General features: G+C 54.3%; 1 protein-coding gene across 2 annotated transcripts in view; it reads right to left on the bottom strand.

Annotated features, from left to right (window-relative positions):
• The window catches only part of LOC122545729 (calmodulin-binding transcription activator 1-like), a 248825-nt gene that overhangs the window by 60154 nt on the left and 171268 nt on the right, over positions 1-17403 (bottom strand). The window contains exons 8-11 of one of the 2 annotated variants that reach the window (XM_087983030.1): positions 10320-10398; positions 7652-7958; positions 6091-6593; positions 4293-4480 (exon numbers count right to left, since the gene is read on the bottom strand). In XM_087983030.1, the coding sequence (XP_087839156.1) occupies positions 4293-4480; positions 6091-6593; positions 7652-7958; positions 10320-10398 (1077 nt within the window). Of the gene's footprint in view, positions 1-4288; positions 4481-6090; positions 6594-7651; positions 7959-10319; positions 10399-17403 lie in introns of those variants that run through there. The other variant, XM_087983029.1, reaches the window with a different exon arrangement.

The following is a 17403-nucleotide window of genomic DNA, read 5'->3' as shown; positions in this document are numbered from 1 at the left end:
GAGTAAAGCTCCCTCTACACTGTCCCCCCATCAAACACTCCCAGAGACAGGGACAACATGGGGTTAGATACAGAGTAAAGCTCCCTCTACACTGTCCCCTCATCAAACACTCTCAGGACAGGGACAGCACGGGGTTAGATACAGAGTAAAGCTCCCTCTACACTGTCCCCCCATCAAACACTCCCAGGGACAGGGACAGCACGGGGTTAGATACAGAGTAAAGCTCCCTCTACACTGTCCCCCATCAAACACACCCAGGACAGGGACAGCACGGGGTTAGCTACAGAGTAAAGCTTCCTCTACACTGTCCCCCCCATCAAACACTCCCAGGGACAGGGACAGCACGGGGTTAGATACAGAGTAAAGCTCCCTCTACACTGTCCTCCATCAAACACTCCCAGGGACAGGGACAGCACGGGGTTAGATACAGAGTAAAGCTCCCTCTACACTGTCCCCCCATCAAACCCTCCCAGGGACAGGGACAGCACGGGGTTAGATACAGAGTAAAGCTCCCTCTACACTGTCCTCCATCAAACACTCCCAGGGACAGGGACAGCTCGGGGTTAGCTACAGAGTAAAGCTCCCTCTACACTATCCCCCCATCAAACACTCCCAGGGACAGGGACAGCTCGGGGTTAGCTACAGAGTAAAGCTCCCTCTACACTATCCCCCCATCAAACACTCCCAGGACAGGGACAGCACGGCGTTAGATACAGAGTAAAGCTCCCTCTACACTATTTCCCAATCAAACACTCCCAGGACAGGGACAGCACGGGGTTAGATACAGAGTAAAACTCCCTCTACAATATCCCCCAATCAAACACTCCCAGGGACAGGGACAGCACGGGGTTAGATACAGAGTAAAGCTCTCTCTACACTGTCCCCCCATCAAACACTCCCAGGGACAGGGACAGCACGGGGTTAGATACAGAGTAAAGCTCCCTCTACACTGTGCCCCCATCAAACACTCCCAGGGACAGGGACAGCACGGGTTTAGATACAGAGTAAAGCTCCCTCTACACTGTCCCACCCATCAGACACTCCCAGGGACAGGGACAGCACGGGTTTAGATACAGAGTAAAGCTCCCTCTACACTGTCCCACCCATCAGACACTCCCAGGGACAGGGACAGCACGGGGTTGGATACAGAGTAAAGCTCCCTCTACACTGTCCCCCCCATCAAACACTCCCAGGGACAGGGACAGCACGGGGTTAGATACAGAGTAAAGCTGCACATTCTGGTTACTAGCTCCTTCAGAATATCTGACTGAAATGAATTCCCGTGGGAGGAACGGGAATGGTCAGTGTATTGGACACGGCAGCTGGACTCTGGGGCTATTTTCCCTGTAACAGACTGACAGACTAATGTGGAAGGGCTGAGGGGTGACCGGACGGTGGTCATTAAAAATACACCATCGAAGGAATGCAGAGTGAGGGGGTTCATCGCTGGAGGAGAGTCTGCAATGATTCCCAGGGTGGGGGATGCGGGGAACATCTCTGTCCCCCAGACAGACTGTGGGGAAGGGGGTGAGGGCACATCAGATACATTCATGGGAAACGAGACAGCCCCACCAGGCAGCAAGGAATGATGGGCTGACAGTGCCAGGTTTTGGTCAGGATGAATATTTGTCTGGGCTGTTGAGGGTAACTAGCCGAGACTGAGTCAGATGGAAATGAGCTGTGGCCGTTGACTGCTGCAAAACCAGTGGGGGAGCTCAAACGTTCTGACAGTTGAGCTGCCGGCGTGTGGGGGACGGTGTGAAATAATAATTGCAGCTCAGATTTCAGTGTTATCACTCTCTGCAGTTCGTTCAGATGGTGCCGGGGTGTGGCTGGAGATTTGTCCTCAGCCAGTCTGCCCCTGAACACAAGCTGCACAGCATTCCCAAACCAGCTGAAAGGGTCAGCATGTGCGTCAAACTGGGAATCTAATCGTGGCTAACATGTCACCTGAATCAAAATATCGTCCAATATCAATCCCCGTGGTGCTGGGGGTGGAGGAGCGAACACACCAAGGCAGGCAGTACCACATTTACACCATCTCAATGTCACCTCGAGGCAGCCATTACTGCACTCTGGGCGATCAGCAGAGGTCGATACAGGACAGGGGATCACAACGCTTCACCGAACAGGCACACACACAACTTAATCTCTGTTCTCCATCACAAAACCTCCAACTGCATCACTGCGCAATTCAGAATCTTCACCCACCAACACAACACCGCAGTGTTATACACTGACAGACCTGTCCCCACCAGTACTGTACCCCAGTGTTATACAGGGACAGACCTGTCCCCACCAGTACTGTACCCCAGTGTTATACAGTGACAGACCTGTCCCCACCAGTACTGTACCCCAGTGTTATACACTGACAGACCTGTCCCCACCAGTACTGTACCCCAGTGTTATACACTGACAGACCTGTCCCCACCAGTACTGTACCCCAGTGTTATACAGGGACAGACCTGTCCCCACCAGTACTGTCCCCCAGTGTTATACACTGACAGACCTGTCCCCACCAGTACTGTACCCCAGTGTTATACAGTGACAGACCTGTCCCCACCAGTACTGTACCCCAGTGTTATACAGTGACAGACCTGTCCCCACCACTACTGTACCCCAGTGTTATACAGGGACAGACCTGTCCCCACCAGTACTGTACCCCAGTGTTATACACTGACAGACCTGTCCCCACCAGTACTGTATCCCAGTGTTATACAGTGACAGACCTGTCCCCACCAGTACTGTACCCCAGTGTTATACAGTGACAGACCTGTCCCCACCAGTACTGTACCCCAGTGTTATACAGTGACAGACCTGTCCCCACCAGTACTGTACCCCAGTGTTATACACTGACAGACCTGTCCCCACCAGTACTGTAACCCAGTGTTATACAGTGACAGACCTGTCCCCACCAGTACTGTACCCCAGTGTTATACAGGGACAGACCTGTCCCCACCAGTACTGTACCCCAGTGTTATACACTGACAGACCTGTCCCCACCAGTACTGTCCCCCAGTGTTATACACTGACAGACCTGTCCCCACCAGTACTGTACCCCAGAGTTATACAGTGACAGACCTGTCCCCACCTGTACTGTACGCCAGAGTTGTACACTGACAGACCTGTCCCCACCAGTACTGTACCCCAGTGTTATACACTGACAGACCTGTCCCCACCAGTACTGTACCCCAGTGTTATACACTGACAGACCTGTCCCCACCAGTACTGTAGCCCAGTGTAATACAGTGACAGACCTGTCCCCACCAGTACTGTACCCCAGTGTTATACACTGACAGACCTGTCCCCACCAGTATAGTACCCCAGTGTTATACACTGACAGACCTGTCCCCACCAGTACTGTACCCCAGTGTTATACACTGACAGACCTGTCCCCACCAGTACTGTACCCCAGTGTTATACACTGACAGACCTGTCCCCACCAGTACTGTACCCCAGTGTTATACAGTGACAGACCTGTCCCCACCAGTACTGTATCCCAGTGTTATACACTGACAGACCTGTCCCCACCAGTACTGTACCCCAGTGTTATACAGTGACAGACCTGTCCCCACCAGTACTGTACCCCAGTGTTATACACTGACAGACCTGTCCCCACCACTACTGTACCCCAGTGTTATACACTGACAGACCTGTCCCCACCAGTACTGTACCCCAGTGTTATACAGTGACAGACCTGTCCCCACCAGTACTGTACCCCAGTGTTATACAGTGACAGACCTGTCCCCACCAGTACTGTACCCCAGTGTTATACAGGGACAGACCTGTCCCCACCAGTACTGTACCCCAGTGTTATACAGTGACAGACCTGTCCCCACCAGTACTGTACCCCAGTGTTATACAGTGACAGACCTGTCCCCACCAGTACTGTACCCCAGTGTTATACACTGACAGATCTGTCCCCACCAGTACTGTACTCCAGTGTTATACACTGACAGACCTGTCCCCACCAGTACTGTACTCCAGTGTTATACAGTGACAGACCTGTCCCCACCAGTACAGTACCCCAGTGTTATACAGTGACAGACCTGTCCCCACCAGTACTGTACCCCAGTGTTATACACTGACAGACCTGTCCCCACCAGTACTGTACCCTAGTGTTCGAATCCCTTATCTCAGCGAGTCCTGTCTCATCTCTAGTTCCAGAGATCCCTTTGGATTTCAATTGATCCCTGACCTAATGACCCCCAACCCAATGATCTCCATTAGTGCACATGTGATTTGTCCATCCGGTCTCCAGTGAGACTGCTTTGTGGATCCCATGAGATTACCTGTGCTGGGAGAAGTTGGGAAGTTGGTCGACATTTTCCAAGTAGCTGGCCAACCAGGTCATGGTGTCACTGATGGCTGTGTTCTCCTGATGCTCTTTCAGTGCTGTCTGAATGCTGTTAAAATCCTCCTGCTTGATTCGGTCGGGAGTGGCATCGATAATCTGCTCCGCCAATGTTATCATATCGACCTGTGGGTGGGGGCAGGGGGTACAGGGAGACCTGACAGTGAGAGCTGGCATGCTGATGTCTGCATTAGTCGGTCGAAGAGGGAGGGGAGATGGGCTCAGTCACACTGTTACACACAGAAACAATCTGAACTCAATGTCCTCAGGCATTTCTCAAGACAAAACTCACAGAGGTGGTATGAGTGTCTGTCAAGCCCAACAAAGGTTACTCCCCTCCAACTCCGTCAGGCTCACTCTGATCAAAACTCTGCAATTCTCTCCCCAACAACATCATGGGCATGTCGACAGAGCAGTGGCTCAGGAAGTCAGGTTATCACGTTCAGGACAGGCAATGAGGGAGAGGCATTAAATACTTCCCAATCAGCGATACTCCCAGACTGTACAAGAATGTATCAGTAAAAAGTGTCTCTCAATGAACGGGATGGTGAGGGGCTCAGAAGGGAACGTGCAGGGGGTGGGGTTCCCATGTACCTGCTGCCCCTTGTCCTTCTAGATGGAAGTGGCCATGGGTTTGGAAGGTGCTGCCTGAGGGTCTTTGGTGAGTTTCGGCAGCCCATCTTGTAGCTGGTACACACTGCTGCTACTGAGCGTCGGTGGGTAAGGGAGGGAGGGAGGGGATGTTTGTGGGTGTGGGGCCAATCAAGCGGGGGCTGCTTTGTCCCTGGGTGGTGTCGAGCTTCTTGAGTGTTGTTGGAGCTGTCCCTATCCAGGGGCAAGTGGGGAGTATTCCCTCACCCTCCTGACTTGTGCCTTGTAGATGGTGGGACAGGCTTTGGGGGGGGGGGGGAGTCAGGAGGGGAGTTCCACGCTGCAGGATTCCCAGCCTCTGCCCTGCTCCTGTAGACACTGAGTTGATGTGGGGAGTTCAGTTGAGTTTCTGGTCAATGGTAACCCCCAGGATGTTGATAGTGGGGAATTCAGTGATGGTAACACCATTGAATGTTAAAAGGTGATGGTTAGATTGTCTCCTGTTGGAGATGGTCACAGCCTAGGATTTGAGAGTTTACTTGGTGAGTTGGGTAGAGGCAGGGACAAAGGTTTGGGTGAGGAGATCACGGAGATGCCTTTTAGGGAAATTTTCAAGTCGAGAGAGATTTGAGTTGTAATTCACCAAAGATCCTCAGGCAGCACCTTCCAAACCCATGGCCCCTTCCATCCAGAAGGACAAGGGGCAGCAGGTACATGGGAACCCCACCCCCTGCAAGTTCCCCTCTGAGCCCCTCACCATCCCGACTTGGGAATATATCCCCGTTCCCTCAGTGTGGCTGGGTCAGAATCCTGGGATTCCCTCCCTCAGGGACATTGTGGGTCTACCCTCCAGCACATGGACTGCAGCGGGTCAGGAAGGCAGCTCACCCCCACCTTCTCAAGGGGCAACTAGGGACAGGGCAATAAATCCTGGGCCCAGCCAGAGATGCCCTGACCCCACAAAATGAATTTTAAAGACGTCAGTATGGCCACGGGGCTTCAAGGGCTTACCGGGAAGAACATGGGTTTGACAGCTTGTGGTGGACAGGGGACTGCTGAGGCTCTGATAGCTGGGCTACCTCGTGGTATGGGAGTGGGAAAGCAGGTAGGAGCTATCGAGGCACAGTGCAGTTCACCTTTCTCACCTGTAAAACATCGACGGGAGGCAGGAAGTCTTCATTCTCCACGTTTTCAGTGAAACGAAGCAGCTCAGTCTCCATGGAATCTCTTGCTGTTGCCATCGAGTATTTCCTGCCGCTGTTTGTCATGAGAGTGGCCTCATGGTCGAGGAAGAAGTGGGGACTGGCTGTGCCGCAGTGCAGAGCTGAGCTGCCATTCCGGTTTCTCCGAAGGTCACCCTCCTCCTGCAGGTTCCACGCATTACTCGGTTTCTCCTGGCTTTCAGAGTTCCCAGTGCAGCTGCGAGCAGCCCGCTCCTGACCCTGCGCTGTGCTGTTGGTGACATCCTGTCGTTGCAGCTCACAGATCTCCATGGCTACGTCTTGCTCAGCGCCGGGGCACAGTTCAGGGCTGGTGACGGGTGTCTCTCTGTGAACGGAGCCGCTGAAGTACGCAGAGCTCACTGACAAAGCTGCTGACCCCTCGGACACTGAGGAGGGAGATGAGTTACTGCTCTCAGCGCTCAGACCTGTGCAGTGGAAAGGATCAATGGAAGATCAAAACAAACATGCGATAAGTCCGGGCATCGAGTGGACACACCAGCTGAAATCTGAAAACTCGACCAGTCTGGCAGCAGCGGAAACAGGGTGAACGGTTTGAGTCCAGTATGAGTCTTGGAACCAAACTCCAATTCTCTCTCTCTCTCTCGACAGATTATGTTCTTTCATGCGCTGGCTACACCTGCATTTATTGCCTGTACAAACCCACACAGCTGTCACATGTCAGTCAGACCAGGGAAGGATGGTCTTCCCTGGAGGACATTACTGGGTGATGGCCTGTTGGCGTTCTCAATGGGCTGTTCATGTAGAGACCCTGCTAATGTCCTGGGGATCAGGGTCCGAACCCCATCACTGCAGATGGTGCAATGAAAATTCAATAAAATATCTGGAACTAAGAGTCAATTTTCGGAAAAACCCATCTGGTTCACAAACGTCTTTCATGGAAGGAAACTGCCATCGTTACTTGGTCTGGCCTCCATCTGACTCCAGACCGACAGCAACGAGGTTAACTCTTAACTGCCCTCTGGGCAATTCGGGATGGGCACTGAATGCTGGTGTAGCCCTCATCCTGTGAATGAATAACTGAAAAAAACAACATTGGCTTTCCAGGGAACAAGGTTCATGGTCATCATTACCTCTTAATCCCACCATGTACCAGGGCTGGGATTAGAAACCAGGGCCCCAGAATGGTTGGTGGGCCTCTGGGTCAGGGTCTCCTAACTATGCTGCCAGACTTGCTGAGTTTCTCCACAACTCTCTGGGCTTGTTTCAGCTTTCCAGTATTTCACTGCCATTCCATTCCCTGCTCTCGGACACGGAGCCTGTCGATGCACTGCCCGACAGGGACAAACAGATGGCTCCCAGGTTTATGGGGAGCACTGTGTCCCACTGCTCTGTGGGGAACTGAGTCAATCCCCAGAGGAAATGGAAGCCAAGCAGCTGCTGGGACAGACAGCTGTGCTGCAGCCAGAGGCTGATGGCGCTGACTCGATCTCCCATTCGCAGTGAGGTGAAGGAGCACTGGTACCTGTGTCTGGGCTCATCGATGAAGGTGAAGAGGCCTTGCCAGTTTCACTGCAGCTGCCTGCCCACCGCTGCCAGCTGGAATCTGTCCCATCGATGTGGTCCTGCAGCCTGGTGCTCAGTAGGCAGTCCTGGATCTGAGTCTCCTGTCTCTGCAGTTCCTCCAGACGCATGGCCAATCTCACATGGCCACGGGATCGTGCTACCTGCAAGGGCAGACGGCCCAGCGAGTCCGGGATTCCGAGAGCTCGGCTGTTCCAGGCGTAAAGGGTAACAGCAGCTTCGAGATGACCCAGGGCACACGCCCACATCTGTCACAATGGGAACAAAACCAGTCAACAAAGAACCACTGGGCCAGCTCGTCACTTCACCATCACTCCGGGGCAGTGCGGCTTTGTCCCAATCCCAGTCCCAGTCCCAATCCCAATCCCAATCCCAAATCCAACCCCGACCCCAATCCCGACCCCAATCCCAGTCCCAATCCCAATCCCAAACCCGACCCCAAACCAGACCCCAATCCCAACCCCAATCCCAATCCCAAACCCGACCCCAAACCTGACCCCAAACCCGACCCCAATCCCAATCACAAACGCAGCCCCAACCACAATCCAAAACCCGACCCCAATCCCAATCCCAAACGTAGCCCCAATCCCAGTCCCAACCCCAAACCCAACCCCAATCCCAATCACAAACGCAGTCCCAACCACAATCCAAAACCCGACCCCAATCCCAATCCCAAACGCAGCCCCAATCCCAATCCCAACCCCAAACCCGACCCCAATCGCAACCCCAATCGCAGCCCCAATCCCAAACGCAGCCCCAACCCCAATCCCAACCCCAAACCTGACCCCAATCCCAATCCCAGACGCAGCCCCAAACCCAATCCAAACCCCAATCCCAATCCCAACCCTAATCTCAGTGGGCATTTGGAATGCTGACCCACCTGGACCAGCAGTACAGCACAGCATGAACCCAAAACATTCAGTCATGTTTCATTATCTCTGTAACCCCCACCGGCCCCAACACCCCCTCCCTATCTCTGTAAATCCCTCCGGACCCTACACTCCCTCCCTATCTCTGTAACCCCCTCCAGCCCCTACACCCCCTCCCTATATCTGTAACCCACTCCGCCTCCTAAGACCCCTCCCTCCCTCTGTCACCCCCTTCAGCCCCTACACCCCGTCCCTATCTCTGTAACCCCCTCCAGCCGTCACACCCCCTCCCTATCTCTGTAACCCCCTCCAGCCCCGACACCCCCTCCCTATCTCTGTAACCCCCTCCAGCCCCTAACACCCTCCCTATCTCTGTAACCCACTCCAGCCCCTACACCCCCTCCCTATCTCTGTAACCCTCTGGCCCCTACACCCCCTCCAGCCCCTATAGCCCCTCCCTATCTCTGTAACCCCCTCCCTATCGCTGTAACCCCCTCCAGCCCCTACAGCCCCTCCCTCCCTCTGTCATCCCCTTCAGCCCCTACACCCCGTCCCTATCTCTGTAACCCCCTCCCGCCCCCACACCCCCTCCCTATCTCTGTAACCCCCTCTAGCCCCTACACCCCATCCCTATCTCTGTAACCCCCTCCAGCCCCCACACCCCCTCGCTATCTCTGTAACCCCCTCCAGCCCCTACACCCCCTCCCTATCTCTGTAACCCCCTCCAGCCCCTAGGCACCCTCCCTATCTCTGTAACCCACTCCAGCCCCTACACCCCCTCCCTATCTCTGTAACCCTCGGGCCCTTAACCCCCTCCAGCCCCTATACCCCCTCCCTATCTCTGTAACCCCCTCCCTATTGCTGTAACCCCCTCCAGCCCCTACACCCCCTCCCTATCTCAGTAATCACCTCCAGCCCCTACACCCCCTCCCTATCTCTGTAACCCCCTCCAGCCCCTACACCCCCTCCCTATCTCTGTAATCCCCTCCAGCCCCTACACCCCATCCCTATCTCTGTCACCCCCTCCAGCCCCTACACCCCCTCCCTATCTCTGTAACGCCCCTCCATCCCCTACACCCCCTCCCTATCTCTGTAACCCCCTCCAGCCCCTACACCCCCTCCCTATCTCTGTCACCCCCTCCAGCCCCTACACCCCCTCCCTATCTCTGTAACCCCCTCCAGCCCCTACACTCCCTCCCAATCTCTGTAACCCCCTCCATCCCCTACACCCCCTCCCTATCTCTGTAACCCCCTCCAGCCCCTACACCCCCTCCCTATCTCTGTCACCCCCTCCAGCCCCTACACTCCCTCCATATCTCTGTAACGCCCCTCCATCCCCTACACTCCCTCCCTATCTCTGTCACCCCCTCCAGCCCCTACACCCCCTCCCTATCTCTGTCACCCCCTCCATCCCCTACACCCCCTCCCTATCTCTGTAACCCCCTCCATCCCCTACACCCCCTCCCTATCTCTGTAACCCCCTCCATCCCCTACACCCCCTCCCTATCTCTGACACCTCCTCAGTGATGCACCTGTGTCCCTGTTCCCTTCCCCGATCCTGACCTTCCCCGATCCTGACCTTCCCCGATCCTGACCTTCCCCGTTGGTCTGGCATGTGCGATAGGAGTGTGTTCTGATCCCGGCGTTCCGAGCAGACCCTGCCCGACAGCAGGCTGCCGAGTGATGCACCGTCTGCACTGCGGGGAAATGCATTAACGGGCACACATTGCAGGGACTTACCAGAGGGGTACACGAGAAATGATCCACATTCAGGGGATCCACCTCCTGCTCCAAATCCAAACTCTCGGCATTTACCCGTCTGCAAGATCATAAAACAAGGAGAAACCCGGTAAACACACTGGGTCAATCCGTCACCAAAACCAAGGAGCTCAGATCGAAACACTTCACCAACAGGAACCACTTCCTCTCCACTTTCAATTACAATCCCGAAAGTGTGGAAACAGGCCCTTCGGCCCAACAAGTTCAAACCGACCCTACCAGGAGTAACTACCCAGACAAATTTCCCTCTGACGAACTCAACTAACACTATGAGCATGGTCAATCCACCCTAACCTGCACATCCCTGGGCACTATGGGACAATTTCCCATGGCCAACCCACCCTAACCTGCACAGCCCTGGGCACTATGGGACAATTTCCCATGGTCAATCCACCCTAACCTACACATCCCAGGACACTATGGGACAATTCCCCACGGCCTATCCACCCGAACCTACACATCCCTGGACACTATGGGACAATTTCCCATGGCCTATCCACCCTAACCTGCACATCCCTGGACACTATGGGACAATTTCCCATGGCCTATCCACCCTAACCTGCACATCCCGGGGCACTATGGGACAATTTCCCACGGCCAATCCACCCTAACCTGCACATCCCTGGGCACTATGGGACAATTTCCCACGGCCAATCCACCCGAACCTGCACATCCCTGGGCAGTATGGGACAATTTCCCATGGTCAACCCACCCCAGCCTGCACATCCCTGGACACTATGGGACAATTTCCCATGGCCAATCCCACCCTAACCTGCACATCCCTGGGCACTATGGGACAATTTCCCATGGTCAACCCACCCCAACCTGCACATCCCTGGACACTATGGGACAATTTCCCATGGCCAATCCACCCGAACCAGCACATCCCAGGACACTATGGGACAATTTCCCACGGCCAATCCACCCTAACCTGCACATCCCTGGGCACTACGGGGCAATTTCCCATGGCCAACCCACCCTAACCTGCACATCCCTGGACACTATGGGACAATTTCCCATGGCCAATCCCACCCTAACCTGCACATCCCTGGGCACTATGGGACAATTTCCCATGGTCAACCCACCCCAACCTGCACATCCCTGGACACTATGGGACAATTTCCCATGGCCAATCCACCCGAACCTGCACATCCCTGGACACTATGGGACAATTTCCCATGGCCAATCCACCCTAACCTGCACATCCCTGGGCACTACGGGGCAATTTCCCATGGCCAATCCACCCTAACCTGCACATCCCTGGACACTATGGGACAATTTCCCATGGCCAATTCACGCTAACCTGCACATCCCTGGGCACTATGGGACAATTTCCCACGGCCAATCCACCCTGACCTGCACATCCCTGGACACTATGGGACAATTTCCCATGGCCAATCCACCCTAACCTGCACATACCTGGACACTATGGGACAATTTCCCATGGCCAATCCACCCTAACCTGCACATCCCTGGGCACTATGGGACAATTTCCCATGGCCAATCCACCCTAACCTGCACATCCCTGGGCACTACGGGGCAATTTCCCATGGCCAATCCACCCTAACCTGCACATCCCTGGACACTATGGGACAATTTCCCATGGCCAATCCACGCTAACCTGCACATCCCTGGGCACTATGGGACAATTTCCCATGGCCAATCCACCCTAATCTGCACATCCCTGGGCACTATGGGACAATTTCCCATGGCCAATCCACCCTAACCTGCACATCCCTGGGCACTATGGGACAATTTCCCACGGCCAATCCACCCTAACCTGCACATCCCGGGACACTATGGGACAATTTCCCACGGCCAATCCACCCTAACCTGCACATCCCTGGGCACTATGGGACAATTTCCCATGGACAAACCACCCTAACCTGCAAATCCCTGGACACTATGGGACAATTTCCCATGGCCAATCCACCCTAATCTGCACATCCCTGGGCACTATGGGACAATTTCCCATGGCCAATCCACGCTAACCTGCACATCCCTGGACACTATGGGACAATTTCCCATGGCCAATCCACCCTAACCTGCACATCCCGGGACACTATGGGACAATTTCCCATGGCCAACCCACCCTAACCTGCACATCCCTGGACACTATGGGACAATATCCCATGGCCAGTCCACCCTAACCTGCACATCCCGGGACACTATGGGACAATTTCCCATGGCCAGTCCACCCTAACCTGCACATCCCGGGACACTATGAGACAATTTCCCACGGCCAATCCACCCTAACCTGCACATCCCTGGGCACTATGGGACAATTTCCCATGGCCAATCCACCCTAACCTGCACATCCTTGGACACTATGGGACAATTTCCCATGGCCAACCCACCCTAACCTGCACATCCCGGGACACTATGAGACAATTTCCCACGGCCAATCCACCCTAATCTGCACATCCCTGGGCACTATGGGACAATTTCCCATGGCCAATCCACCCGAACCTGCACATCCCTGGGCACTATAGGACAATTTCCCATGGCCAATCCACCCTAACCTGCACATCCCTGGACAATACGGGACAATTTCCCATGGCCAACCCACCCTAACCTGCACATCCCTGGACACGATGGGACAATTTCCCATGGTCAACCCACCCTAACCTGCACATCCCTGGACACTATGGGACAATTTCCCATGGCCAATCCAACCTAACCTGCACATCCTGGACAATACGGGACAATTTCCCATGGCCAACCCACCCTAACCTGCACATTCCTGGACAATACGGGACAATTTCCCATGGCCAATCCACCCTAACCTGCACATCCCTGGGCACTATGGGACAATTTCCCACGGCCAATCCACCCTAACCTGCACAGCCCTGGGCACTATGGGACAATTTCCCACGGCCAATCCACCCTAACCTGCACATCCCTGGACAATACGGGACAATTTCCCACGGCCAACCCACCCTAACCTGCACATCCCTGGGCACTATGGGACAATTTCCCACGGCCAACCCACCCTAACCTGCACATCCCTGGACAATGCGGGACAATTTCCCATGGCCAACCCACCCTAACCTGCACATCCCTGGACACTATGGGACAATTTCCCATGGCCAATCCACCCTAACCTGCACATCCCTGGACAATATGGGACAATTTCCCATGGCCAACCCACCCTAACCTGCACATCCCTGGACAATACGGGACAATTTCCCATGGCCAACCCACCCTAACCTGCACATCCCTGGACACTTTGGGACAATTTCCCGTGGCCAACCCACCCTAACCTGCACATCCCTGGGCACTATGGGACAATTTCCCATGGCCAATCCACGCTAACCTGCACATCCCTGGACACTATGGGACAATTTCCCATGGCCAATCCACCCTAACCTGCACATCCCTGGGCACTACGGGGCAATTTCCCATGGCCAGTCCACCCTAACCTGCACATCCCTGGACACTATGGGACAATTTCCCATGGCCAATTCACGCTAACCTGCACATCCCTGGGCACTATGGGACAATTGTCCATGGCCAATCCACGCTAACCTGCACATCCCTGGGCACTATGGGACAATTTCCCATGGCCAATCCACCCTAATCTACACATCCCTGGGCACTATGGGACAATTTCCCATGGCCAACCCACCCTAACCTGCACATCCCTGGGCACTATGGAACAATTTCCCACAGCCAAACCACCCTAACCTGCACATCCCTGGACACTATGGGACAATTTCCCATGGCCAACCCACCCTAACCTGCACATCCCTGGGCACTATGGGACAATTTCCCATGGCCAATCCACCCTAACCTGCACATCCCTGGACACTATGGAACAATTTCCCACAGCCAAACCACCCTAACCTGCACATCCCTGGACACTATGGAACAATTTCCCACAGCCAAACCACCCTAACCTGCACATCCCTGGACACTATGGAACAATTTCCCACAGCCAAACCACCCTAACCTGCACATCCCTGGACACTATGGGACAATTTCCCATGGCCAACCCACCCTAACCTGCACATCCCTGGACACTATGGAACAATTTCCCACAGCCAACCCACCCTAACCTGCACATCCCTGGACACTATGGGACAATTTCCCATGGCCAATCCACCCTAACCTGCACATCCCTGGGCACTATGGGACAATTTCCCATGGCCAACCCACCCTAACTTGCACATCCCTGGGCACTATGGGACAATTTCCCACGGCCAATCCACCCTAATCTGCACATCCCTGGGCACTATGGGACAATTTCCCATGGCCAACCCACCCTAACTTGCACATCCCTGGGCACTATGGGACAATTTCCCACGGCCAATCCACCCTAATCTGCACATCCCTGGGCACTATGGGACAATTTCCCATGGCCAACCCACCCTAACCTGCACATCCCGGGACACTATGGGACAATTTCCCACGGCCAATCCACCCTAATCTGCACATCCCTGGGCACTATGGGACAATTTCCCATGGCCAACCCACCCTAACCTGCACATCCCGGGACACTATGGGACAATTTCCCATGGCCAACCCACCCTAACCTGCACATCCCTGGGCACTAGGGGACAATTTCCCATGGCCAATCCACCCTAACCTGCACATCCCGGGACACTATGAGACAATTTCCCACGGCCAATCCACCCTAACCTGCACATCCCTGGGCACTATGGGACAATTTCCCATGGCCAATCCACCCTAACCTGCACATCCTTGGACACTATGGGACAATTTCCCATGGCCAATCCACCCTAACCTGCACATCCCTGGACACTATGGGACAATTTCCCATGGCCAATCCACCCGAACCTGCACATCCTTGGACACTATGGGACAATTTCCCATGGCCAATCCACCCTAACCTGCACATCCCTGGACACTATGGGACAATTTCCCATGGCCAATCCACCCGAACCTGCACATCCCAGGGCACTATAGGACAATTTCCCATGGCCAATCCACCCTAACCTGCACATCCCTGGACAATACGGGACAATTTCCCATGGCCAACCCACCCTAACCTGCACATCCCTGGACACGATGGGACAATTTCCCATGGTCAACCCACCCTAACCTGCACATCCCTGGACACTATGGGACAATTTCCCATGGCCAACCCACCCTAACCTGCACATCCTGGACAAACGGGACAATTTCCCATGGCCAACCCACCCTAACCTGCACATCCCTGGACAATACGGGACAATTTCCCATGGCCAATCCACCCTAACCTGCACATCCCTGGGCCCTATGGGACAATTTCCCACGGCCAATCCACCCTAACCTGCACATCCCTGGACAATACGGGACAATTTCCCACGGCCAACCCACCCTAACCTGCACATCCCTGGGCACTATGGGACAATTTCCCACGGCCAAACCACCCTAACCTGCACATCCCTGGACAATGCGGGACAATTTCCCATGGCCAACCCACCCTAACCTGCACATCCCTGGACACTATGGGACAATTTCCCATGGCCAATCCACCCTAACCTGCACATCCCTGGGCACTATGGGACAATTTCCCATGGCCAATCCACCCTAACCTGCACATCCCTGGACACCAAGGGACAATTTCCCGTGGCCAACCCACCCTAACCTGCACATCCCTGGGCACTATGGGACAATTTCCCATGGCCAATCCACCCTAAACTGCACATCCCTGGACAATACGGGACAATTTCCCACAGCCAATCCACCCTAACCTGCACATCCCTGGACAATACGGGACAATTTCCCATGGCCAACCCACCCTAACCTGCACATCCCTGGGCACTATGGGACAATTTCCCATGGCCAATCCACCCTAACCTGCACATCCCTGGGCACTATGGGACAATTTCCCATGGCCAATCCACCCTAACCTGCACATCCCTGGGCACTATGGGACAATTTCCCATGGCCAATCCACTCTAACCTGCACATCTTTGGACTCTGGGAGAAAACTGGAGCACACAGTCTGAATCTGAACTCGGGTCGCTGTTGCTGTGAGGCAGCAGAGCTAACCACTGAGCTACCATGTCAACCTGCAGTACATTTATAACCATATGAATGCACAGCAAGAGAGTTCCCCAGAGCAGAGGGGCATATCACAGCTTTGATGGACTCATGTTGTACATAACCATGATCAGTATGACAGCAATGTGGGAATGCTGTTACTGTGTGTAACAGAGCTTGTGATTACAGGGGGAGCTGTTACTGTGTGTAACAGGGACTGTGATTACAGGGGCAGCTGTTACTGTGTGTAACAGAGGCTGTGATTACAGGAGGAGCTGTTACTGTGTGTAACAGGGGCAGTGATTACAGGGGGAGCTGTTACTGTGTGTAACAGGGGCTGTGATTACAGGGGGAGCTGTTACTGTGTGTAACAGGGGCTGTGATTACAGGGGGAGCTGTTACTGTGTGTAACAGGGGCTGTGATTACAGGGGGAGCTGTTACTGTGTGTAACAGGGGCTGTGATTACAGGAGGAGCTGTTACTGTGTGTAACAGGGGCAGTGATTACAGGGGGAGCTGTTACTGTGTGTAACAGGGGCTGTGATTACAGGGGGAGCTGTTACTGTGTGTAACAGGGGCTGTGATTACAGGGGGAGCTGTTACTGTGTGTAACAGGGGCTGTGATTACAGGGGGAGCTGTTACTGTGTGTAACAGGGGCTGTGATTACAGGGGGAGCTGTTACTGTGTTTAACAGGGGCTGTGATTACAGAGGGAGCTGTTACTGTGTGTAACAGGGGCTGTGATTACAGGGGGAGCTGTTACTGTGTGTAACAGGGGCTGTGATTACAGGGGGAGCTGTTACAGTGTGTAACAGGGGCTGTGATTACAGGGGGAGCTGTTACTGTGTGTAACAGGGACTGTGATTACAGGGGGAGCTGTTACTGTGTGAAACAGGGGCTGTGATTACAGAGAGAGCTGTTACTGTGTGAAACAGGGGCTTTGATTACAGGGGGAACTGTTACTGTGTGAAACAGGGACTGTGGTTACCGGGGGAGCTGTTACTGTGTGTAACAGGGGCCGTGATTGCAGGAGGAGCTGTTAAAGTGTGCAACAG

This window comes from Chiloscyllium plagiosum, unplaced genomic scaffold (genome assembly GCF_037043375.1).
Source record: "Chiloscyllium plagiosum isolate Xiang-an unplaced genomic scaffold, Cpla_swu_hap1 HiC_scaffold_44, whole genome shotgun sequence".
Lineage (NCBI taxonomy): Eukaryota > Metazoa > Chordata > Chondrichthyes > Orectolobiformes > Hemiscylliidae > Chiloscyllium > Chiloscyllium plagiosum.
Note: the sequence above shows the minus strand (reverse complement) of the source record. Positions and strands in the feature narration are given on the sequence as shown.